The sequence below is a fragment of the Pseudorasbora parva genome, chromosome 8 (assembly GCF_024679245.1).
Source record: "Pseudorasbora parva isolate DD20220531a chromosome 8, ASM2467924v1, whole genome shotgun sequence".
Classification (NCBI taxonomy): domain Eukaryota; kingdom Metazoa; phylum Chordata; class Actinopteri; order Cypriniformes; family Gobionidae; genus Pseudorasbora; species Pseudorasbora parva.
This window is the reverse complement of record NC_090179.1, coordinates 37,987,121-38,014,363: the sequence shown is the minus strand read 5'-3', so window position 1 is coordinate 38,014,363 and position 27,243 is coordinate 37,987,121. Positions and strand designations below refer to the sequence as shown.

The following is a 27,243-nucleotide window of genomic DNA, read 5'->3' as shown; positions in this document are numbered from 1 at the left end:
AACTGAATGGTGTGTGTTTGGAGTATCAATGCAACCATTTTGGTGATTAATCTGTTGATTGTTTAATTAGATGGAAAATAGCTGGATTATTATTAGCATTTTTTTTTAATGAAGGGCTTTTTAAAGTGCCCCTGTTATGCTATTTTAAAGACTGCTCTGGAGGTCTTCTACAATAATAATAATTTGTTACATTTTATATAGAGCTTTTCTAGGCACTCAAAGCGCTTTGCATATAGAAGAGGGGAATCTAGAAGAGAAGGAGATGTGACTGTAGCCATATTGCTCCAGAACGCTCACCACACACCAGCTTATTGGTGGAGAGGAGACTGAGTGAGTCTGAAGCCAATCGTCTATATATATATGGCCTCACTCCTGCTGGCCTCACTAACTTCGCTTCCAGCAGCAACCTGGCTTTCCCAGTTGGTCTCCCATCCAGGTCAGCCCTGCTTAGCTTCAGTGGGAAACCAGTGTTGGGCTACAGGGTGATATGGCTGCTATTTTACGTGCATCAAATGTCAAAAAACACAATTTTTTTCATAATATACATTGTTCATCACCACATGGTTCAGTCATTCTCAAACGACTTGATGGATGATTCAGTCTCTCTAAATCCACCCTTTCCGAGAGATACCCTACTCTGATTGGTCAGATGGCCCAGCCTGTCTGATTGGTCTACCACTTACAGCGCACGTCGGAAACAAACGGCCATTACCATAAACTTCAACTCTGCGAGTAAGGCTACCTCCGTCCTCAGTGATTGTGTTGAACAAGATTTGAGAAGTCATCAGTAAACAGATGTGTTTGAGGGCTGGACAACTTATTTGCGCGCAGACAATGTTCAATATAGGTGGGCATTATGCGAATATAATATCTAGTGACATAGAACTGTCTAGAACAAAAAACGGCGATTAGTTTAGGCGGTTCTTTCTTTTGGGAGAATAACTTTATTTATCATAAACTTTTGACTTTACAACTCTGCAGAATGTTTACGTTCACAAACAGCGATATTACACACTGCATAAAAGGGAATATTTGAAAAAACATTATAGGGTCACTTTAAGAAACCTAATTTTTTTTTTGGTGCTATTACTGGCAGGGAAATTACACAGAATTTATTCAAATGAAATTATTGAAATGAAAGTTCTATAGGAACTTGACAAGACAGGGTTCATTTTTAACACTGCTGTGCTGTTATTCAACATGATTGATTGTTGTTGGTCAGTGCTAATATTAGCCAAAATATATCATGTATGTATCGGCCTGTCACCACACATAATACCAAAAATAAATGATGATTTTGCTTCCTTATTCAGAACTTTCCTCCTTTTCCACATTATCTTTATTAAAGGGATAGTTCGTGCAAAAACAAAAATACTGTCTTATGTCATTTACTCACCCTCATTTTGTTCCAAATATATTTTTATTGAAACATGAGAGATTTCTGTCCCTCATTTTAAAGTCCATTCAATGAAAACTTTGATGCAAACTTGATCACTTTAAATGACGAACCAATTTAATTCAGGATTTTATTGGCATATAAACACTGATCGCACATCAAACGTGGTAAAACAGAAGCTTGCCTGATGCACAGATGATTTGGTGAATGATTGTGCTTTCGAAGATGGAAAAGTCTCAGTTTGGAACAACATGAGGGCGAATAAATGAAGTATTTTTATTTTTAAGTGAACTGTTCCTTTAAGTTATGGTGCATTTTTCTCACATCATTGTAACTGGTTTGTTGTTGTAGGAGAACCCAGCCCTCCTATACTCGAGGGAACTCTACAACCCAACGGCAATTCTCTCAAAGTCAACTGGATCAAACAAGATGATGGAGGGTCACCAATCACCCATTATTTGGTCAAATACAAAGCTGTGAGTGTCCAAATGAGGAAAAAATGCATGTTTACAATATTGTTTTAGCAACTTTGTGACCATCTCATGGCTGCTTTTTGGTACACAGAGGGAAGACCAGGACTGGAAGCCTGAGATCCGTCTGCCGAACGTGAGCGAGTACATAATGCTGATTGGTCTGGAATGGGACACTGAGTATGACGTGTTTGTGGTGGCAGAGAACCAACAGGGCAAGTCCAAGCCCGGCGCCCTGACCTTCAAAACCTCACCAGAGCCCACAGCTACCACAGGTAACCACCATCCCTCCCTACCTCCCTCCGTCTCCTTCCATCCCTCCTTCTCTGTGTTCACCCTCACCGCCAATGATCTCAAGCACACTGATTTTAACAGCTGACTCAGAGCTGTAATGACACCAAACATGCGAATGCAGTCTGGGCCATCACTTACACTGCATGATAAACAGTGAGTCACGCTACATGGCAGATCACGAAACACACAGACAAAAACATTTGGCTTGTTCATATGGGATTCTTGACGCCTTATTTCTATAACATAAGATAGTGTGAGACGCTGATACCAATCTTCAAGCTGGCCATTAAAGCTGTTTTAGATTAAGCCAAATGTATGAAGTAGGAGAGAAAGAGGGGCAATTTTGATCACAAACAAGTACGATGGCACTTATTTGGCAAATGCTCGGTAGAAAAAAAGTCATTTGTCCTTTTGTTTTACTTTAGATAGATAGATAGATAGATAGATAGATAGATAGATAGATAGATAGATAGATAGATAGATAGATAGATAGATAGATAGATAGATAGATAGATAGATAGATAGATAGATAGAAATAAGTGCTGTCAAAATGATTAATTGTGATTTAAAAATATCCAAAATAAAAGTTTGTTTACTGAATATATGTGTATATACTGTGTATAATTTTTATGCATATATAAAAACACTAATTCATGTATATATTTAAGAAATATTGTCATGTACCGGTATATAATTTATATTATATATGAATCTGTGTGTGTGTGTGTGTGTGTGTGTGTGTGTGTGTGTGTGTGTGTGTGTGTGTGTGTGTGTGTGTGTGTGTGTGTGTGTGTGTGTGTGTGTGTGTGTGTGTGTGTGTGTGTACATAATAATTATACACAGTATACACATATAATATACACATATAGTAAATTAGTGCTGTCACATTGATTAATTACGGTTAAAAATATCCAAAATAAAAATTACTTACTATATGTGTATGTTATGTGTACACTGTGTATACTACACTAATCCATGTATATATTTAAGAAATATTTGCATGTATATCATCTAAATCATCTAAATCTTTTATATATATAAATAAATGATATATAAATATTGTGTGTGTGTGTGTGTGTGTGTGTGTGTGTGTGTGTGTGTGTGTGTGTGTGTGTGTGTGTTTTTACATAATAATAATACACATATAGTAAACACAAACTTTTATTTGGGATGCTATTAATCATGATTAATCGATTTGATAGCACTAATGTACATTTTTTATGGATTAATTATTCATATTAAATACGGGACATCTAAAAAAGTGAAACAATCACTTATTTTTCTAATATGGGCCAGTAAACGATATTGTACCAGTATGTTCCAATTCCATGTTTAAATGAATCAGCATTGATTGTTGAAAAGAAACATTTCATTTTAACTTGCATGGTCACTTTGCAAAACAAGGTTTGTTTCACGAACATCGAATTACAGAGACAAAATCAACAGACCCCTTGCATTCACATGCCGGTGCCCTCTGAGTCACTGTCTGCTTAATGTTATTGACTTGGCCTCCATCCACCTGTGACCAGGCTAACCCTCAGCATTAGCAGCAGGACCGTAGTCCCTCTCGAGAATCACTTCCTGTTTATGAACCCTGCCGAGCGTTCTGTGGCGGTTTAGGCGAGAGGGTTGCGGTCTAGTCAGGCGTGCCAGGGCCACAGCTGGGGTTCACTGCTTCACTTGTAATGTAACAAGCATCTGGTGCTTCTTAATGCAGTGAGACTTTTTCGGTCCCTCGTTGTCTCTCTCCCTCATTAACACTCTGAGACGGCCCTCTGGACGTAGGAGGGCTGAATCGCCGCTCTCTTTGGCACACTACGCTGCGAGTGGCCCATATCCAAAAGCTGTTTGTCTCACTCACACCTCCGAGTACAGAAGCGCACTCCTTGCGGCATGCTAATGAGACCACATCACCTCCCAACTAGAACTTTACTAAAATTGCTGGCACTAACATGTTTCAAGTGTTGTTATTTTTTCCACTGTGATAACTCACTGTAAATCCGAGAACAGCTTGGATGTTGGCGTACTAGAAGTCTACAACATGTAACAATTCGTATATTTATTTTAAGTTATTTAAGCACATACTTGCCTGAAATTACCATTTCAGCAACTCGTGTGCAAGTTTTTTGTTTATTTAATCATGTTTGGCATTTCATAACTTCCTAACTGAATATTTTATAAGAACTCATGCATTATTCTGCTGTTTGTTAATGAACTGTGTACATCTTGGAGCTACAATGCTAGTACAGGCATATTTTTTCACAACTTTTACAATTACAATGGAGATTTGTTTAATGCAACACTTTTCACATCTTTCACAATGAATATGCTTATGAAAAACTCGTAGGAAATACTTTATTGCAGTAGATACTTTTTGTCCCTGTCTGTAGTTTTTGTGTGACATTTCTGACCACAGTGGGTCTTTTTCAGCCCAGACATCATCACATAGCTTTCTTAAATCACATTTAAAAAAAAGCTAAACCAGTATTTTGTCTTTAATTGTATACATATAAATTAAATTGCAGGGATCACAGGGTCATTCTCTAGCTGCAAATTCTGCAACATTTATAATTGCTATGTCTAAAAACGTATTTACTGCTATTAAATTTGGTCAGTTCACCTTTTCGTGCTTTATACTGATCTGTACACAGAGTTCAGTCATTTTTAAGAGTGACAACCATGTTCTACAACTAAAATCCCCCCAAAAAACTCCAAAAAATGCAGGTAGTGATGACAGCATTTTCACAAAAATTGTACGCAGTGCACAGAAGCGAACTGAACAACTGGTTGTTAATGCCGTACAACGAGAGATACATCTCTGATGCACGTTAACATGCATATTTTGATGTGCATCAGAGAGGTTTCTCTTGTCTGTATCTGCGCTGCACAAGATCAGGGAAAGCAGTACAAGCCTGACTTGTGTTGCCAGATCTTGCAAGCAGAGAAAAACCCACTGAAATAAATGGAAATGCTTTATGTTGAAAATATGCCAGAAATATCATGACATACACCTTGGCTGACTTTATTAACTTCATACAATCGCATTATGATGAGACAAGCTTAAACAACTCCAAAAACGATTATAATAAGTGAACATGACAACACTGTGAGCGTGCTCTGAAGCAGCCTTTACAGGGGTCATGAACTAAGAAATCGAATTTTCCTTGAGCCTTTGACATAAGAGTTCATCATACTATAAGACTATCCTGTATGTTAGTCCAAAAAACAGCTTTTATTGTAGCCAAGCCCAGATAATGACTCGTGGAATAGTGTGACTAAAGAACGCCTCTGCAATAGAAATCTCTCACCTACTTCACCTTTGCAACTTTGGCTCCGCCCACTGGTGTGTTAGTGAGATGAGTAGAGAAGATTGATCACTCCATTAAAATAACATTATCTTCCAAAGGATCCTAAAGCTAGGACTGTAAAGTGTCTCAGTTGAGCATTATTTATTTGTATTCAGTATTTCAATGTGGATTATTTGGTAGATCAATCACAATTTCGGCACAGGCTTTTGCGATATGGACTCAACAGTAATGCCACAACATGTTTGGCGTGTTAATTCTAATGCCTGATCTGTGATCAGTGATTTCTGATATGTAATGATTCATGTACATTTTGATGTTCTTTGTCTGTGACATTAAATCAAACCAGTGACTAAACGGTCAATGCCACATTGTGTCTCTTAGTAGGATGAAAATAATCCATTTAAAATGTGATTAAATTATAAAACGATCAAAGAACGCTCCCTGAAAAAGAACGCTCAAATAAACAGCACAAATGTTCAGTTCTGGGCTCCCAAAACTCCTGTTATAATCAACAAATCCCTTATTGACTTTGTGTTTAGTTATGATGAAAGTATTCGTTGTTGTGCACAATTCAAGTTGCAATGGCGCGATCACTGCTTTCATACGCTCAACATGTCCGATCGGCTACAATGCTCGTCACTGCAACCTTTCATGTTGCTATAATCAACACATTTCATTATTATTTAACCTTGAGAGCTGTAATAATAAAAATGTGCAACAAAATGTTCGAGAGAGTTCCACATGTAATACTAGCTATTTCATATGCAAAGATATCAGCCAATTACAGCAGGGCGTTTACTCTGAAGTCTCACAGCAGACACGCCCCTTCAAACAGAGCCTTCAGATCAGAGGCTAAAATTAGGGCAGGAAAATGCCTCTTTTTTTTATTATTATGACAATTTATGTTAACATCATACATTAAAACAATGCAGTTCATGACCTCTTTAAGCAAGAAAACACAAGACAGACAGACAGACAGACAGACAGACAGACAGACAGACAGACAGACAGACAGACAGACAGATAGATAGATAGATAGATAGATAGATAGATAGATAGATAGATAGATAGATAGATAGATAGATAGATAGATAGACCGATAGATAGACCGATAGATAGACCGATAGATAGACCGATAGATGGATAGAAAGACAGACAGACAGACAGATAGATAGATAGATAGATAGATAGACAGACAGATAGATAGATAGACAGACAGACAGACAGACAGACAGACAGATAGACAGACAGATAGACAGACAGACAGACAGACAGACAGACAGACAGATAGATAGATAGATAGATAGATAGATAGATAGATAGATAGCTAGATAGATAGATAGATAGATAGATAGATAGATAGATAGATAGATAGATAGATAGATAGATAGATAGATAGATAGATAGATAGATAGATAGATAGACAGAGACAGACAGACAGACAGACAGACAGACAGACAGACAGACAGACAGATAGATAGATAGATAGATAGATAGATAGATAGATAGATAGATAGATAGATAGATAGATAGATAGATAGATAGAATGTGCATTGTTATTTATTTATTTATTCTTTTTTTCCGCAATGCTGTAAATGCTGGATTTCTCTAGTCAGATCCAGAATCTTCTGTTGCTCTGCTGTTGTGGGCATTCAGCTATACCCGATTTTTCTTGCTTATTTTTAAGCAAAACTACACAGTACTAACATCTTCATTAACTGCTTACTCAATCAGTAGAGCTCTGTATGTTTAATGCAGCACCTTGCAGCCTTCAAGGACTTTTTTCAGACCATTTTTTGGGTTAAAATGTCGTGCAGTGAGGCAAATGTATTCTCTAATTAGCTTAAAATATAATGAATAGCTTGCTTCTATCTACTCGCTGTGTGGGCTGTGTGGTACACTGTGTTTTAGGGACCATTATAAAGTGCTAATTCTATGTGTTTTGCATAATCTTCCTGTAAAATCTTCCTGTTATTATCCTCATTACAATGTAATAAACAACTCCTACTGTCCCATCAAATCCATTTGCTGGGGTTTTGCATGCCTTGTTTTGGTAACTGGGTCATCTTCAGGACATGGTGCCATTATGCAAGAAGATTTCAGGAACTTTATTTATTAATTTATTTCATTTCATTTCATTTTTGTTACTTTATTTTATCGTATTTTGTATTGACCATATTTTCCTTTGAAGTTACTTCTGAACTACTTTTGAGAAATCATATTTTTCCCACCTCAGGCCCAAAGGCCGTAACTGTCATAGACAGGGTACTGCCATAGGTAGTAAAGATTAAAGCATATGGTACAACGTGGCTAAAGGTGCCGCGGGGGAAAAGGCGATTTTGATTTTATTTTCCTTTAAACCACTAGATGGCACGAAAACTTGCCTTATTACCTTCCAAAACATCAGCTTGTCAAGATGCACCTCGCAATTTGTCTATTCTTTGCACGATCGGTCAGCAACCCAAAGTTGGGAATTTATGCACATCTAGCCGTTTCCATCCAGACGTTTTTTATGCGACTTCCCAAAATGCTCATACAAATTGGTGGATAGAAACATGGCAATTGGCTGCCGTTGAACAACATCTACATTGACCTGCCTTCAAACTCTGTAGTCCTGAAAGAGTTTGGTTTGTGTTGTCGAAATGTCAAGACGACGGTGTTTCACTGTGCATGCACTTCCAAAGGATTAGGACTTGGGATCGTGTTGTTACGGCAAAACCAACGGCGTCGTAACTTACTGCTCGTTTCAGTGTATTAGGGTCTCAAACTAACGATTATTTTGATAATTGATTAGTTGGCCGATTATTTTTGTTTTATTAATCTGATAAAAAGCCCTTTTTTATTGATAAAACACACTATTCCACATCCTGCCCAAGGCTGTCCTTCAATCAAACGTGTCGGCTGAGTGAGTGCTATGAAAACATAAAATGTCAAAAATATTGTTGGTTTAACTTAAAAAAGTAGGTAACCTGGTTGCCTTAAAATTTTGAGTTTATTGAAATTAACAATTTGAGTTGATACAATGAAGGAAATTGGTTTAATAAATAAAAACTCAAAATATTATTTTTTATCTGAACCACATAAATAATGTGATAAATCATGAAAATAGCACAATTTGGCTGCGTCATCACAAATAAAACACACAATTACCCAATATGCTTACAAAATCTTTTAATAATATTTGAATAAAGGTTGTCGATTCTCAAAAAAAAATCATTGTATTAACTAAAATGTTTAAATTCAATTAACTAAATTTTAAGATAACCAGGTAACTTTTTTTTCTTTTTTCTTTTTAAAATGTAGTGAATATATCTACCCTTTCACAAATTAACCTTGGTTTTACAACGAATAAAACCAAAAATGTATAATAATAATAAATAAATAAAGCAGGGTTACAGTATATTGTAGTTATTTCATGGTAACCACAAATTAACCATGGTTTTGCTTCAAATCCTAAATGGTACACTGTAAAAAATTATTAAAAAATAAGTTACCTGGTTGCCTTAAAATTTTGAGTTCATTGAAATTAAAAATTTTGGTTAATACAATGAAAAATTGTTGAGATTTGACAACCTTTATTAAAATATTATTAAAAGATTTTGTAAGCATATTGGGTAATTGTGTGTTTTATTTCTCATGACGCAGTGAAAGTGCTATTTTCATGATTTATCACATTATTTATGTGGTTCAGATACAATAATATTTTGAGTTTCTATTTGTTAAACAAATTTCCTTCATTTTATCAACTCAAATTTTTAATTTCATTAAACTCAAAATTCTAAGGTAACCAGGACGGTTTCAGGACACGCTAACCTTTTAAATGAACGTTTCGCACGGAGGAGACACACGCTGTAAAAGCGCGTGGCACGTTATGTTAAACGGTAATGCGTTCGCTTAAAGCTTAAATGAAAGAATTCTCATTTCTCGTTTTGGGCAGCTTATGTAGCTTTCCCGCAGCAGCTGTGTGTTTCCACAGCACTATTTTTAGATGCATTTTGTCCATAGAAATGCGTTATTCAGTGTTGTTCTGAATGCACATGGTAGCAGTACTGAGAATGACCCAACTGTTGCCACACAGTCTCTTTCACCCTCAGCTTATGCTTTCAATCATTTTCCTTTATATCCCCACCTTACTTTTTTTTTCATTTTGAAACCTTGTTTCTGTGTTTGACTTATTTTTCTGCCTCTTGTTTTTTCTCTTTCTCTCTCTTTTTCTTCCCATTTCCCTTTTACCTTGTTTGTCTGTTGTCCTGTCGTTGTTCCTGGGCTTGGATATGGACGGATCATCACATGCACTCATAACGCAAACATCCCGGTGCCAATACTCTTCCTCCTACCCTTTGTCATGGTTATTGTGTTAATGTTTGTTCTGCCTGTGATCTTTGTGTTTTGTAGTCACTCTGAGTGGTTCTTCAGTCTCCTGCACTCTAGTGTCTCTCCTGCTCTCTCCGTTACTGCTGCTTTTGCTTTGATAGCGTCGAGGAAATGTCTTCTCCTCATGTTGAGGATCCTCTGCATGATTTGTTTCTGTATCTCTCTAATGTGCTGGGAACACTGAGCCTCGAAGCAACTCCGATTACAACTAAAGAAAGAATGAAATATATCCCAGTTTTAGATGACCAAATGCTTAAAATGACTGTGCTTTTTAGTTTTTGTCAATAAAAAGTAAAAAAAAAAAATCACATCCATAGACATTTGCACTATATAAAGGGATAGTTAAAATTTTAAAATTTAAATGATCTCATGATTTACTCCCCGTCAAACCATACTAGTCGTATATGAGTTTATTCTTTCAGACGAATACAATTGGAGATGTATTAAATAATGTGCTGGCTCTTCCCAGCTTTATAATGGCAGTGAATGGGGTCTTGATTTTCAAGCTCAAAAAAGTGCATCCATCCATCATAAAAGTAATCCATACGGCTCCAGTAGGAATTGTGTAGGAAAAATATCGATATTTAAAACTTAACAGTGAAAGAATAACCCCTAACCTGATGCATGTCGTCTTGCCGAACACAGAAGCTCAGAGGATCAAAACAAAAAGACCAGTCACAAATTAGAAGACTAAAACAAGATTTTCTTTAAGAAAAAAATGTCAGAGGATTTTGATATAAGAGAAGAGGAGCTTGAGTTTGTTTCCCAGATCTGTTTGTTTGAACCGCGAGAGGTGTCAAAGCTTACGTTACTCCTATCATACATCATACAACGCGTCAGGGGTTACTCTTCTGCCTTAAAGGGTTAGTTCACCCAAAAGTGAAATTTATGAATGGCTCACCCTAATATCGTTCGACACCCGTAAGACCTCCGTTCATCTTTGTAACACAGTTTAAGATATTTTATATTTAGTCCGAGAGCATATCCAAGTGTATGCACACTATACTGTCCAGAATGTCCAGAAAGGGAATAAAAACATCATCAAAGTAGTCCATATGAGACATCAGTTGGTTAATTAGAATCTCTTGACGCATCGAAAATACATTTTGGTCCAGAAATAACAAAAACTACGACTTTATTCAGCATTGTCTTCTCTTCCGCGTTTGTTTTCAATCCTCAAATAAAGATTTGAACGGTTATGAATCAGCGTATTGATTCATGAATCGGATCGCCAATGTCACGTGATTTCAGCAGTTTGACACGCGATCCGATTCATGAATCAATACGCTGATTCATGACCACTTGAATCTTTATTTGAGGATTGAAAACAAGCTGGAATTTTTGTGATTTTTGGAAATGGACAATATAGTGTGCATACACTTGCATACACTCTCGGACTAAATATAAAATATTTTAAACTGTGTTCCGAAGATGAACAGAGGTCTCGGAGGAACTAACCCTTTAAGTCGACTTGCGTAGGCCATCTTCTGGAAGCTAGTTATTATAGTTTATAAAATTTTACATTTGGATATTTTTCTTCACAAAAAAAAAACGCATCACTTTGCTTCAGAAGGCCTTTATTAACCCCCTGGAGTCGTATGGATTACTTTTATGATGGATGGATGCACAAAATCACGACAAAATGCAATGTCATTATAAAGATTGGAATAGCAATGATATATTTTTTAATATATCTCTGATTGCGTCTGTAAGAAGAATGTCATATACACTATTGATGGCTTGAGGGTGAGAAAATCAAGGGCTAATTTTCATTTTTGGGTGAACTATCCCTTAAGTAAAGCTACAGTGTCATTTCAGTGGCACCAGAAGGAATTGACTAGACACTAATCCTCGCCTTGAAACAGCGCTTTTTTTTAATGCAAGGTTATGGAAGAGCTGTTTTGGGGTAGTTTTGAATGCAATTTATCAATAACCTAGAGGGCGAAATCTTTGTCAGTTGTAAAAACGGTAAAGAAATAAGGACACAGAAGCCCTTAGAAGTCATAAAAGCAGTTGCTAGAAACAGAATAATAATGTATGGTGTCTGTGGGCTTCTATATGTTTGGAAACAATGCTTACTTTTGCAGTTCCATATAGTGCTGCTAATGATGCAGAAATGACACGTCACCTTAAAGAACGAGAGAAGTTGAAAGCAGAGAGAAAATAACTTGACTGTCTGCTATTCAATAGACGACTTTTGCTGTGCGGATGTTTGAACTAAAACTGTACCAGTCTTTTGGGAACAAACTTTGTAACAAAACTTTCAGATGTTATTTTATTACTTAAAAGACTTTTTGAGGCTTCTTCATGAATTTACTTACTGTAATATTTGGAGAGATAAAAAACAATGGGTCTCATTCACTAATCATGCATGCGTACAAGTTTGTGAGTAAAACCTGCTTACAAATGTTTTCACAAACGAATGATGATTCGCCGAAAACATGCGTACTTCAATTGAATCCAAATTTTTGAAAAAATATAGGAACAACTGATACCACACACACACTGTGCAGCCTTATAATCATGTTAAAAAGTTACATTTCATCTTACTAAATTGCATTATATTATATTTATTATGTTATAAATGAATAAATAATGCAATTTAATTACATCAAACATTTGTCGTCATATACACTGAAATCTGCTTTAATGCTTCAGCTGTGAGGTTTCTCTGAATAAAGCACCAGATATACAGTTGTATGCTGGGTCTGTATAAACTGTGTGTGTGTGTGTTTTGAACTGGTTTTGAGAATGGCACACTTGGCATTGGTCGGATCTGGCGAGAGCGACGAAAGGCTGTGAAGGAAAAGTTGTGCGGAGAGCCCTTATATGGAGTTGGGTTTGTGTGTGTTTTATGCAAATGACTAACCTCTTGCACATGGCCACTCATTTAGAATACACACATTTAACTAACAAACAAACAAATTCACCAGTGGAGCAACGTGTTGTGAATTAGGCGTGACAAGCTCTGTGTGTACCAATACGAAATAATCCATCTGGTTATTAGTGAGTGAGACCCAATGCATTTTAGTCATCACTGGGGCTATTGTTCACATGTGGCATTATTAAATTCATTTTTTTATTTAATGTTGTAGTGTCTGTTTTTGATATCTTTAAAAGTCTGGTGGTCGTGAGATTTTTTGTTTTTTGAAACGTTAACATTCACCAAGACTGCATTTGTATGAATAATAATAGAGTAAAAACTGTAAAATTTGGCAATTTAAAATAACAGTTTCCTTATGAATATATTTTAAAATGTAATTTATTCATGTGATGGCAAAGCCAATTTTTCAGCATTATTACTCCAGTCTTCAGTGTCACATGATCCTTCAGAAATCATTCTAATTTGATGATTTGCTGCTCAAGAAATATTTCCTATTATTACCAATGTTGAAAACAGTTGTGCTGCTTAATGTTTTATTGTGGAAACTGAGATAGATTTTGTTTATGAATAGAAAGTTCAAAAGAAAAGCATTTTTTGTAACATTGTGAATGCCTTTACTGTCCATTTTGGTCAATTTAATGTGTCCATTCTGAATTAAAGTTTTAGTTTCTTTAAAGAAAAATAATCTTACTTGTTTTAAAACTTTTAAACAATAGTGTATATGTCATTTGAAAAGATATAGACTAAGATTTGAATCTGTCATAAAAAGTATTTGTTGTGCCAGTTGTCATCTTATCATCATCTTAACTGTCTCTGATGTTTATTGGTAAGTATTTTTTTACTACTTGTGATAAAACAAAACGCTTACAAAGATGTAGACAAAGATCCTCTCATTGTTTACTCACGTTCATGTTGTTACAAATCTGAGTGACTTGCTTCTGTAGGACACAAAATGTAAATGTTTGCCTTTCCCTACAATGACAGTGAATTAAAGCTTTAAAAAAAGGAAAGAAAAAAAATCTAAATGAATGTAGTTCCCTACTCTTTGAGACCGGCACAATGCGATGCAAGTTTTTTTGCTAGTTTCAGCCTGACGCAGGTATCCTTTTCACGTCCAGAGACACGATGTAGCTAATGCGCTTACCTGTAAAAAAAAAAAAATAAAAAAATAAATAAATATATATATATATATATATATATATATATATATATATATATATATATATATATATATATTGTTGGTTTAACTTAAAAAGTAAGCAACCAGGTAGCCTTAAAGGAACACTCCGCCGTTTTTAGAAATGGGGCGTATTCAACTTCTTTCCTACATTTAGATATGTGGGCAAATGCATTTTTGTCTCAGTGCATGCATTGTTTTAGTTTGGCAGGGTCGCCGTTAGCTTAGCTTAGCATAATGAATGGAATCCTATGTTGCCAGCTAGCATGTCCCGAGTAAAAAAAATCCACTAATTACTTCTTGTGGCCTGCGTATTCACAACGAGTACAAATAGCGATGCTTGACGAGATTAAGACTAGGTGATTTCCTAGGCAGATATTGACTTGGGACTATATTATAGGGAAGCACAGGCGAAGCACTGCTACTTGGGCACAGAGATATCACGCAACACATTGTGATCGCTCAACAGCCGGAGGACATGAGGATTAGAGCCGTGATATCTCTGCTCCCAAGTAGCAGTGCTTTGCCTGTGCTTCCCCATAATATAGTCCCAAGTCAATATCTGCCTAGGAAATCGCCTAGTCTTAATCTGCATTGCTGTTTGTACTCGTTGTGAATAAGTAGGCCACAAGAAGTAATTAGGTGGGGTTTTTTTTTTTTTTGATCAATTTTACTCGGGACATGCTAGCTGGCAACATAGGATTCCATTCATTATGCTAAGCTAAGCTAACGGCAACCCTGCCAAACCAAAACAAAGCATGTACTGAGACAAAAATGCATTTGCTCGCATATCATGTGGGAAATAAAAGTAGGAAAGAAGTTGAATAAGCCCTGTTTTTAAAAACTGGAGTGTTTCTTTAAAATTTTGTTTATTGAAATTTAGTTGACACAATGAAAGAAATTGGTTCGATAAATAGAAACTCAAAATATTATTGTATCTGAACCACATAAAAAATGTGATAAATCATGAACATAGCACAATTTGGCATGTTTCACTGCGTCATTTAAAATAAAACACAATTACCAAATATTCTTACAAAATCTTTTAATATGAATATAGATTGTGATTTAATTTAATTTAAAATTTTAAGGCAAGCAGGTAACTTTTTTTTTACAGTGTATCTGTTCGCTGAAAGCGAGGTGTGTTCAGGCGCATTGTTGGTGCTTTGCTATTTTGAGGCAACTGAAAATGACTGCGCTTTGACCAACTGAAACCTGGTCTAAAGTCGATGAAGCAGTATTTTTTTGTGATATAAAGTAATATGCACTTATAGGCGGGTGCACAATGTGCGTACCCTCTACTTATTACACACATTTTAAAATATTAAACATAAGTGGATTGCTCTTTGGAGAAGCATTCAGTCTTTCTGCTCGCCCAAAAACACACATGACTCTTAAGAGAATAGAGACAACACTTTTGGACCATGCGCCGTCCATTTTTCCTGGCGTTAAACTAGCAAAAGTGGATATGGACGCACCATGTGCTTCAGACCATGCGCTCATAATGTTAAAATAGGGCCCTATGACTTGTCCACAAGTCTTCTGTAGTCATATAGTAGATGTATGAGTATTACACTGAAATTTAATGATAATCTTTCCCTTTAGTGAACTGGATCGGATAGAGCAAATTGAACTTGAGAGCTCAAGTCGAGTTTGTGTATGAATCATTGAGTTTTCAGTGGATTCATAGTCTGACTCATTCACAGGAGTTATTGTTTTGTTATTTTGGAGCTCAACATTCACTTTCATTATATTAAAAGTTCTCCAAAAGCTCTCCTTTAGTGTTCTACAAAAACAAGTCATAAACGTTTGAAACTGTGCAGAGTTATTGGGTGAACTATCCCTTTAAGTCCAAGCATGTGTATTATGTTCAGTGAGTGCACAATTACATTGGAAGGGGGAGTTGTTAGCTTTGCCTTGTTGACTTCACCAATTGTCTTTGCTTTGCTGAATCCTGATAGTCTTGGGATCTGAAAATAACTCATGCTTGCTTTACTGTTACATTCCATGTATTTTGTGCATCTCCAGTCTGGGTTGATGATCCCTCCTGCTCTGTCTGTGTCTCCGTATTTCTCCTGTTTCTCCTCAAGACTCAATGGAAGATGGGACGGCCATGAACACTGGCGTAATTGTTGGTATTCTTATACTGGTGTGTGTGCTGCTATTGCTGATCGTGGACGCCACCTGCTGCTTTATCAACAAGTGTGGTATCCTCATGTGCATCTGCGGTAAACCCGGGCAAGGCACCAAGGGCAAAGACATAGAGACAGGCAAAGCTGCCTTTGTGTGAGTATCCACACACAATACTATATTTAATCAACTCAAACAAGCTCATATTACACGTCGAGAGCAGTTAAGAGCCCTGCATTGTAAAACCATATGAATGTTGAGCACATAAGCTCTTCTATCATAAAAGCGCCATGAAAGAGCTCCTCTTATGCCACGGCTATAGTGACCTCATCAAGCTCTACTCATTGCTGTATAATGAGCAGATGTGTATGCCTTCTCTCTGCATTCAGTCAAGATGTGTCTAAAGAACCCATTGTGGAAGTGAGGACAGAGGAAGAGGCCACAGCCAATCATGACGCAGAAGGACATCCTGAGCCCAATGAGACCACCCCACTGACCGAACCAGAGTAAGCTTAACGTTATGTAATAGTACTGTGCTTATTCACTTTTAACTGATACTATTGACCGGCATTATCACTGAAAACTTCTTCAATGCCATTCAATCAGTGTTTCCTACAGCCGTTTCAAACCACCTCACGCTGAAAGACAACATGAAACCATATTTACAGCCTATTTAAAGCTGCAAAACCTTTATTTCTGTGCCACTAGCGGCACCAAATGGAAATTTGAAAAATAACTGTTTTCAAACACGTTTCCCTGAACTTATACTGACACCTAGTGGTGTGAATGTAGCATCACACACAAAAAAAGTTCAGCGTAAAAGTGCACCATTTGCAGTCAGACATTATTAGTTCTTTAAACAAGCAAAAGTGTCCTGGGCTGGTGATTTCATCAGTTTTTATTAGGGCTATCTTTACAAAATTTGGGTCAGTGAGATGTTTTATTTTATTTTTTATTCAAAAAGGAGGCATTAAATTGTTCAAACGATGAATGCTAAACATGGTGTCCACAAAAATATTAGGCAACAGAGCTGTTTTCTATGGAGGACCAAATTACTCAAAATGAAATAATTAAATAAATACTGACTTCAATAAAACAACAATTAAATGTACCAGTTTATTCTGAAATAATTAAATAATTTATTTATTAATTTAATAATTAGATAATTAAAGGGGGGGTGAAACACTCAGTTTCAGTCAATCTCATGTCAATCTTGAGTACCTATAGAGTAGTATTGCATCCTTCATATCGCCGAAAAGTCTTTAGTTTTATCATATTTATAAAAGAAATATGGGCTGTACCGAGTCTTTCCGGAAAAAAACGAGCGCTTGGAGGCGTATCGTGTGGGCGGAGCTAAAGAATGACAAGCGCGCAAAGCGGTGACGTCCTCAAGCGTGGAGAAACCCATCTATCTCAGCTAATACAGATAATGATCCACAATCAAATCTGAGGCTGAAATAAATTGAACAGGAGAAACGGCAACATCAGGATGTCCGTCTCTGTGGTATGTACTGTATTTAGGGGCCTTTGTGTGCAGTTTATGAGGACATGATTCGGTTTATGGACTATTGTATGTGACTAGACCTTAGAGGTAGCAAGCAAAACGGTTTTGCACGTCAGAGTCAGAATAGTGTAACGTTATACAGAACAACAATGGAGTAACCGTTAGCGCATTTGAATGACGAAGCACGCGATCGTATCGTTTACTGATGTTTACTCATGCGACGGTAGCCAATAGCAGAGACATTTGAAGTTGATTTACTCACCGGCATCTTCCAAAGCAGGACCGCTCTGTCAAAAACACACTTCTTTGGTATGATTTGGTGAAGTCCTGTGACAGCAGTGACCGTGGAAATCCACTTTGCGACGCGACTGAAGCGATGCCTTGAAGCTTCCCGTCATTTCTGCGTTCAAATCGGTTCAAATGCAGCGCTGCCTTCCCGGAATGCTGTGCTGAAGCGTTGAAGTCGCTCGACGTCACCCATAGGAATAAAGTGGAGCGCGGCGCGTCATAAGTGTTCACGGACGACTGGATCTGCACCTGAGAGACTGTTTACAGCGTGCATTTCCTCTCTCTCGCTCTAGTTACGCGCGCGCGCACCCTTCCGGGAGAAGAGCCCGTACGGCCCATACAAGGACCTTCCGCTCTATTAACGTCAAGTCGACCCATACTCGAAAAAAACTCTCCGAAACTTGTGAGAAACCGGAAGGAGTATTTTTAACACAGAAATACTCCATCAAACGTCCAACATTAGTTTTTGAAACTTTGTCTATGTTTAGGATGGGAATCCAAGTCTTTAAAGGTGTAAAAAGCTCAGTATGCATGAAACAGCATTTCACCCCCCCCCCTTTAATTTAAATAAATAAATAAATAAATGTGTCTATTTATTTTGTAAAATTACATGAAATTGTTTAATATATTTCACAATTACCTCTTCCATTGAGCATTTGTTTAAATTGTAATAATATTTTACAATTTCACTGTGTTTTTTTTTTTTAATCAAATAGGCTAAATGTCACCTTGGTGAGCATAAGAGACTTCTTTCTAAAACAATCTGAAATCTTACTGACCCCAAACTTTTAAATGATAGTTGTACATGATTTAAAATATTTTTTAACTATTATTTCTTTTTATAAAGCATTTTAATAAATTCATATTTAGGATCATGATAGTATTATATAACATTATATACAGCAGCTTTAAAAGTGCACTGTGTACATTTTAGCGGCATCTAGTGGTGAGGTTGCAAATTGCAACCGCTCCCGTTTAAAGCACATGGAGAAGCTACGGTGGCCGACACAGGACAAAGATGTCGTCTGAGAAAGCAGAGAGTGACTAGCGCTAGGTAGAGCAGTTTGTCCGTTTAGGGCCACTGTAGGAACATGGTGGCGCAAAATGGCGACTTCACTGTAAGGGGACCTGCGGTGTATGAGATAGAAATGAGTCATTCTAAGGTAATAAAAACATAACGGTTCATTATGTAAGGCCTTTATACACCACAGCAAGCATAGTTGTGTATATTATATTGCATTTCTGTCAATAGATCCTCATAAACAATAGATCCTCATTACACACTACATCTTTAACATCTGTATTAGGATGTATTTTTGAGCTAAATGAAATAATCAGTGGGAGTCTGTTTGAGTCTGACCTGGGTAGTCCTTCCCCCCCTTAAATGTATTTTTCCTGTCACCTCTTCACTATCCTATCAGAAAGGTGACTATCATGGTCACCATAAAAATTATTGCCTGTTCATGCTTTGATTGTTGTATCAGCAGAAATAAATGTAACCATTTTGAATGTGCAGAAAGACCTATTAATGGAAAAAACTATGAAAACAAACCATTCTATACTTGTGTACTGGGAAGTAAATAGATCAAATTTTGATTTCATGTTGTCTTTCACATCATACCAATTTTTCCCACTCTTTTCCCCATATTTCATATTTTAGATCAAGTACTCCCTCTAGTGACCACTGATAGTATCACCTCTGTTACACTACATGCAATACTGTATTTTAAATCTGTATTGCTTATGTGTTGTAACCGCATTCTGTACCTGGAATGATTTGGTGTCTCTCCCTTAACGTCTCCCCCCCGTGTCGACATCACCCGTCTGTGTCTCTGTTCTCTCCCTGTTCTCACAGGCAAGTGACGGAAACTGCCGCTGCAGTGGTGGACTTGCCTCTTTCCGTGCCCACTAACTCAGACACAGTCACTGACACCTTTGACCTTAGCCAGAGCAGCCCAGTTAGCGAGTGCACCACTCTTACCTCCAGCTTCACAGCACCTCCTTCTGACCCTCCTAACCCCATCAATATGACACCACCCGACAGCAGCACACCCAAAACTCACACCAAACCCTCCATCTCATCTCCCTCTTCTTCTGACCCGGCTAATGTTACTCTCCTGGTAGACCTGGGTGATGCCCCAGAAACACAAGCTGAGGTTCCTCCAGTGGTCACATCAGAAGGACCCACTTCCCCTCCCAGCGTTGTCCAACCCAGTGCTATAAACTCAAAAGTCACAGAAAATGAATTAGGGTCGCCTGAGTCTGTTCAGGGTGCATCTCATGCCACTTTAAATCCCATCAGCCCACAGGGCAGTGTCGCTAGCCCCTTAGTGAATCATGAACTTGAGATTGATGGAGAACTCCCACTGGCTCCAGAAACAGACGTCCCGCAGGATGGGTCACATGCTGTGAGGACAGCTGGCTCCAGTGGCCCATCTGCTCCAGCGCAAGACGAGTATGGATCTCTAGATGCTCTTTAGATGTTCTCTTAGTTTGTTCTCTTTTTTGTTGTTTGTTGAGCCATTGGTTGTTTGTTGTAATTTCACTGCATGTGTTCATCTGAATTGGTGCATGCATTTTAGTTTTAGTCATTTAAAAGTTGTAAAAAATTTACTGCCATGTACTCACTCATGTCATTCCAAATTTGATAATAATTCTTAAAATCCTAGACTTACTCTTTAACTGAATTCCAGGAGTAACGCTAGAGCCTTTTTTGGTAGCCTGACAAGCCAGATCCACATCAAGATGTTTGGTCTGGAAACTCACCATAGACAGGGCTCAATCCGAGGGGCGGGATAAACGGTTGTCTTTCAAACTCCCTCTGCACGCGATAGGATAGCGCTACAACCAACCAGAGCAACGAAGGTGAAGAAGAGCTAGTTGACAGACAAAAATATTTCGCCGTATCCGGTCGGCAAAACTCCAAACACATCTTCCCTTTTTAAGAATGACTTCAGTGCCGTTCTTTGTGCTTAACTAATAGTTTGGGCTCCTTTGTTAATTTTTTTAATAAAAATGTTGTAATGTACCAAGTTAACAGGTTCCCTGTACCACATTTTAGCAACTGGGTTACAAATGTTGGTTCTTCCTGAAGCTCAAACATGCTGTCTAACACAAGAATGAACCTCATTGGTTCTTGCTGAAGCTCAAACGTGGGGTCGTAACACGAGAATGAACCTCATTGGTTCTTGCTAAAACTCAAATGTGTGGCGTAACACAAGAATGAACCTCATTGGTTCTTGCTAAAACTCAAATGTGTGGCGTAACACAAGAATGAACCTCATTGGTTCTTGCTGAAGCTCAAACGTGTGACGTAACACAACTCAAAGTGTTAGTTGAGTAGACTGTCGATGGATGGACAGAAAGCTCTCTGATTTTATTGAAATATCTTTCTGTTTCAAAGATGAACGACAGTCTTATGGGTGTAGACCAACATGAGGGCAAGGAAATGACGACAGTATTTTCATTTTTTTGGTGCACCTTTAAGTTTTCGCGGCATACACACAAAAACAAACTAAAGTACAACCCATCAGTGTAGTTTGATTTATGAACAAATGAGTCTTGGGAAACTTGACATTTATAGCGAATACAAATATTTCCAAATGCAAATCTAATCAAAACAAAACAAGAGCTTGTGAAACGGCATTGATGACAGTGAGCTCTAAACCTCTGCAGTTCAGTGACTTGAGTTCAGTCAGTTCGATTCGAGAATGAATCTTTCAGACCTGTTCGTCAACCCGACTAATCGGTGAAACGGACAGAATAAATAAAGCCATACAGGTTTGGAACAACATGAGGACACGTTTGGCACAAATGATGACATAATGTTCTTTTTTTGACTTGACTGTCTCTTTAATGTTCTCAATCCCAGGAAAATTCTGGACGATGAGAAAAGCACGACCGGAAACGCAGAGCTGAAGAAAGTTGCGGCCGACACGGGAGCAGAAACCAACGCCCTCTCGCTAACAAACAACACTGAAAGCAAAGCATGAAAAGAGTAAAAGCCTGGTGGAGACCATGAACACGTTTGTTTAACAGTGCCCTTAATGAATTTTCTGAACAAAGCGGTGTGTATTCTACAGACAGAAGTCATGTATGCTTTTCCTTTCAGTTTTTGTTGATTTGACTAGGCGACACTTTCAGAAGTTTCAGTTGAGGAGTTAAAACGGACAGCAAATTCTCTTAATTCAAAGATGTTCTTATAGAGGTTCTTGTGTTTCTTTGTACATGTTTCCTTCAGAAGGACGATTATTACAACAGGGCATCAAGCTATCCAGGAAAATGATCTATTCAGTATATACATGAGCGTTTTATTTACATAGTACATTGTTAAAATGTAAATGATTTCTCTTATTTTTTTATCTTGAGTGTTTGAGGGCTAGGTTTGATTAGTTGTTAGTTTTGTATTTTATTACCATTATATTTTATTCACACTTAACTTTGGATGCCTCTTGGATGATGATTACTCATAATGGCAGTTATGTAAAGACAAAGATATCGTAAGATATTTAACACGCTGTTATGTGACCGAAAGTCTGATAAAGATTTCAAATTATTCTCTACTGAAGTCTTTATTAGATCTGTTTTTACAGTTATCGTGTGTTTCTAATGTCTGGGATTTATAGATGAAATCATTCTTTCAACGTGCTCCTAAAGCATCGACTTAAACTAAATATCTGCTCATTTTTATACCGTGTACCTCAAGAAATGTTTCACACCGTCACCTGCAAGCTTGTGCACTGTGATTGTGTTATCGAGATGTTTTTTTTTTTTTGTTTGTTTGTTGTTGTTGTCTTTTTTCTGTTTCTTCTATGAGAAAATTTGCATAGCTTTGCAGTAGCCACTGATTGTCCTTTTCTAACATGACGTATGTTAACAGTCCTGTATGAATCGGGACTGATGGGACACGTGACTCTGACAGGAGTTATGTCATCACTCATTGCATGACCGTCTGCTTGCCCATCTCTGGCCCGAATAGTGCGAGCCAGTTCATGGTAGAGAAATGGTGCCGGTTCTGGGTGCTTTCATGATTTCTATCGTTTTCTTAGTAGAATGAAAGATAATTTAGTTTGCCCACAGCACACAAGTTGTTCAGTTGTTCACTGCCAGTTTGTCCCAAAACTTTAAATCGTTCCATGTATAGCCTATGGGGAATTGACCCATGAAATAGCAGTATGGGTGAGCTTTACAATGACAAGCAAAGAATATGTTGTAAATTGTGTTGTTCTAACACATTTTGATTAAACTCATTAAAACATTAAAGATCTGTTGTGTTTGTGTAAAAAGCCACCGTATGTTTAGATGATGTGACCTAACAGCAAAACTGTAAGTTTGGATTTAGTATTTGGATTATTGGATATTGGATATTTGTACAAATAGTTAGGATACCATAAAAGTCCCCCTAATCTGAGACCAAGACCAATGTGTAAATGGACTGCATTTATAAAGCGCTTTTAACAGACCCTATGGCCAGCCAAAGCGCTTTACATTTTTGCCTCACATTCACCCATCCATATACACTCATTCATACACCGACGGCGATGTCAGCCATGTAAGGCGCCGTCCAGCTCGTTGGGAGCAGCTAGGGTTAGGTGTCTTGCTCATGGACACCTCGACACTTGGTCAGGTAGAACCGGGGATTGAACCACCAACCTTTCGGTTTGTAGACAATCTACATAAACCACTGAGCCACTGCCGCCCCAACAGTGTGTTGAGACCAAGACTTTGAGGGGATAAGAGACCAAGACCAGAACTTCTTAAATGCATAAAGATCCACATTAGTGCCTGAGATATGACTTTTTTTGGTAACACTTTATTTTGATAGTCCACTTTAGACATTTTACTAACTATAAGTAACTTTGCAACTAACTGGCATTTTAGTATTTGTAGACTGACTAAAACGTTATTTTGTTGGTCCCCCAACAGACATTCTACTGACTAAAAGTAACTTGGCAACTACAATTCAACTTATTCTATTAACCCGAACCTTAACACCTAACCAAAACCTACCAGTCTACTGACAGAAAGAGTTAGTTGACATGTAGTTGCAAAGTTACTTATAGTTAGTAGAATGTTTAAAGTGGACTATCAAAATAAAGCATAACCCTTATTTTTAATTAGTTAATATAATTAGAATAAGACTATTCATATTTATTTATAGAGCTGTTACCAATCAAAAGAAATCATTAACAACTATATTTATCTTTGCACTGGTTGTACAGGAGATGCATCTGAATTGGTAAATTCCAAATGCATAAATAATTTTGTGAATATCTAAAAAAAAATTTTTTATTGAATGTTTGTTGAAATCATAGTCAAATTTGTGAAAACAGCTGTCTTGTGATAGGCCTAATGCTTAATTATATCACGTTATAATATAAAAATCCAGATTTTATACAAGTACTTTTTTGCAACAATATCTTACATTTTGTGAGCATTTTGATGAGATTTTTTGATACAATCCCTCATTCATTTCTGAACCGGCAAAATAAATAAAATTAGAAATTCAAATCTGAAGAAAAGAAGAAAATCTGAAGCAATAAGTTTTACATTCAGTCACAATGATTATGTTAATAAATAAATCAGACAATGTGCTGGCATAGTGATATATCAGCAGTTGTGGTCTTGAAACGTCTGAGACCAAGACCTTCAAAAATAGTTCATCTTCAGAGCACAAATAAAGATATGAATAATGAAGCGCTCTCTGACCCCTCCATAGACAGCTATTTAATTACCAGTTTCAAGGTCCAGAAAGGTAGTAAAGACATCATTAAAATAGTCCATGTGACTCCAGTGATTCAACTTTAAGTTTATGAAGCAACAAGAATACTTTTAGTGTGCAAAAAACAAACAAAAATAGCGACTCTATTCAACGATTTTGTTTTATCCTGTGACAGTCTCCTGTGTTGTAAAATTATTGCAGCTTCCACGCATGCGTCGTGGTGCTCACATGAACAGAATCGGCTGCTGTATATCTCGAGAGCGCTGCACTATTTACAACGGAAACTGCGTAGGAGACTGACAAAGGCTAGAACGAAACGGTTGAATAAAGTCGTTATTTTTGTTTGTTTTGGTGCAGAAAAATTATTCTTGATGCTTCATAACATTAAGGTTAAATCACTGGAGTCACATTTACAATTATAATGATGTCTTTATACATTTCTGGACCTAAATAATTGGATTTCATCACAAATATATTTGTTTATGTTCAGAAGACATGAGGGTGTCTAATTAATTCTAATTAGACCCCATTGAGATGCATTATACGAGCAATTGTTGGAGTTAAAAATCTTAATTTGTAATTTACTGAAGAAACAAACATGCCTCTTGGATGTCCTTGGAGTAAGCAGATACATATCAATTTTATTTTTGGGGTGAACTATCCCTTTAAGACCAGTCTATTACAACACTACTGTAGTTGTTATGGTTATTGTTGTTACAATGAAACGGCGGTAACTTAGGATATAGGCTAACACTCATTAAAAAATACAATTAAAAGAGCGAAAAGGTTCTGAAGACACTGTTTGGAAGAGATCCCATTTTGATGATAATAGGAATAATAGTGGAAAATGGGTTACTTATTTTTTTACTAATAATTGTTTGCCCAACTTCTTTTAATTACTAATTCTCTTCCTAGACACTAATACAATACCTATACATTCTTAAAAATAAAGGTTACAAAAGTCAGAACCTTAAAAGGTTCTTCATGGAAACATCAATGTCAATAAAGAAACCATTTTTAAGACTTTATCAATTCTTGAACTTGCCCAGCAGAGGGCACTATTTCATTAGCCTCAGATATTAGTGGACTAGGTCAGTGCATAATCGCACAACATAGAACTCTAACATCTGTAGATCTACGAGAAACAATGAATCTATTTTTGTCAGAATCGAATAGTTAATTTAAACCTACATTAAATGCAATTAAAGTAATCTTAAATAAAACTTTTGTTTTCAATTTATGAAGTTGTATTAAAGTAAATTAAAGTAAGCCTTCTTAAATGGTATGGGTAAGTTTAAGGGTAAAGTTAGGGACAGGTGTGGTGGTGTGGGTAAGTTTAAGGGTAAAGTTAGAGACAGGTGTGGTGGTGTGGGTAAGTTTAAGGGTAAAGTTAGGGACAGGTGTGGTGGTGTGGGTAAGTTTAAGGGTAAAGTTAGAGACAGGTGTGGTGGTGTGGGTAAGTTTAAGGGTAAAGTTAGAGACAGGTGTGGTGGTGTGGGTAAGTTTAAGGGTAAAGTTAGAGACAGGTGTGGTGGTATGGGTAAGTTTAAGGGTAAAGTTAGAGACAGGTGTGGTGGTGTGGGTAAGTTTAAGGGTAAAGTTAGAGACAGGTGTGGTGGTGTGGGTAAGTTTAAGGGTAAAGTTAGGGACAGGTGTGGTGGTGTGGGTAAGTTTAAGGGTAAAGTTAGGGACAGGTGTGGTGGTGTGGGTAAGTTTAAGGGTAAAGTTAGGGACAGGTGTGGTGGTGTGGGTAAGTTTAAGTGTAAAGTTAGGGACAGGTGCGGTGGTGTGGGTAAGTTTAAGGGTAAAGTTAGGGACAGGTGTGGTGGTATGGGTAAGTTTAAGGGTAAAGTTAGGGACAGGTATGGTGGTGTGGGTAAGTTTAAGGGTAAAGTTAGGGACAGGTGTGGTGGTGTGGGTAAGTTTAAGGGTAAAGTTAGAGACAGGTGTGGTGGTATGGGTAAGTTTAAGGGTAAAATTAGGGACAGGTGTGGTGGTGTGGGTAAGTTTAAGGGTAAAGTTAGGGACAGGTGTGGTGGTGTGGGTAAGTTTAAGGGTAAAGTTAGAGACAGGTGTGGTGGTGTGGGTAAGTTTAAGGGTAAAGTTAGGGACAGGTGTGTTGGTGTGGGTAAGTTTAAGGGTAAAGTTAGGGACAGGTGTGGTGGTGTGGGTAAGTTTAAGGGTAAAGTTAGGGTCAGGTGTGGTGGTGTGGGTAAGTTTAAGGGTAAAGTTAGGGACAGGTGTGTTGGTGTGGGTAAGTTTAAGGGTAAAGTTAGGGACAGGTGTGGTGGTGAGGGTAAGTTTAAGGGTGAAGTTAGGGACAGGTGTGGTGGTGTGGGTAAGTTTAAGGGTAAAGTTAGGGTCAGGTGTGGTGGTGTGGGTAAGTTTAAGGGTAAAGTTAGGGACAGGTGTGGTGGTGTGGGTAAGTTTTAAGGGTAAAGTTAGAGGCAGGTGTGGTGGTGTGGGTAAGTTTAAGGGTAAAGTTAGGGGCAGGTGTGGTGGGATGGGTAAGTTTAAGGGTAAAGTTAGGGTCAGGTGTGGTGGTGTGGGTAAGTTTAAGGGTAAAGTTAGGGACAGGTGTGGTGGTGTGGGTAAGTTTAAGGGTAAAGTTAGGGACAGGTGTGGTGGTGTGGGTAAGTTTAAGGGTAAAGTTAGGGACAGGTGTGGTGGTGTGGGTAAGTTTAAGGGTAAAGTAAG

General features: G+C 37.5%; 1 protein-coding gene across 9 annotated transcripts in view; it reads left to right on the top strand.

The window, feature by feature from the left end:
* The window catches only part of ncam1b (neural cell adhesion molecule 1b), a 254,592-nt gene extending 231,505 nt beyond the window's left edge, over positions 1 to 23,087 (top strand). For 3 of the 9 annotated variants that reach the window (XM_067451153.1, XM_067451156.1, XM_067451154.1), the window contains 6 exons: positions 1,748 to 1,872; positions 1,961 to 2,141; positions 15,994 to 16,189; positions 16,423 to 16,539; positions 19,681 to 20,280; positions 21,697 to 23,087. In XM_067451153.1, coding sequence (XP_067307254.1) covers positions 1,748 to 1,872; positions 1,961 to 2,141; positions 15,994 to 16,189; positions 16,423 to 16,539; positions 19,681 to 20,280; positions 21,697 to 21,817 — 1,340 coding nt within the window. In that variant the 3' untranslated portion in view covers positions 21,818 to 23,087. Of the gene's footprint in view, positions 1 to 1,747; positions 1,873 to 1,960; positions 2,142 to 9,863; positions 12,930 to 15,993; positions 16,190 to 16,422; positions 16,540 to 19,680; positions 20,281 to 21,696 lie in introns of those variants that run through there. The other 6 variants (XM_067451162.1, XM_067451161.1, XM_067451160.1 and 3 more) reach the window with 3 other exon arrangements.
* Positions 23,088 to 27,243: the final 4,156 nt, after the last annotated feature.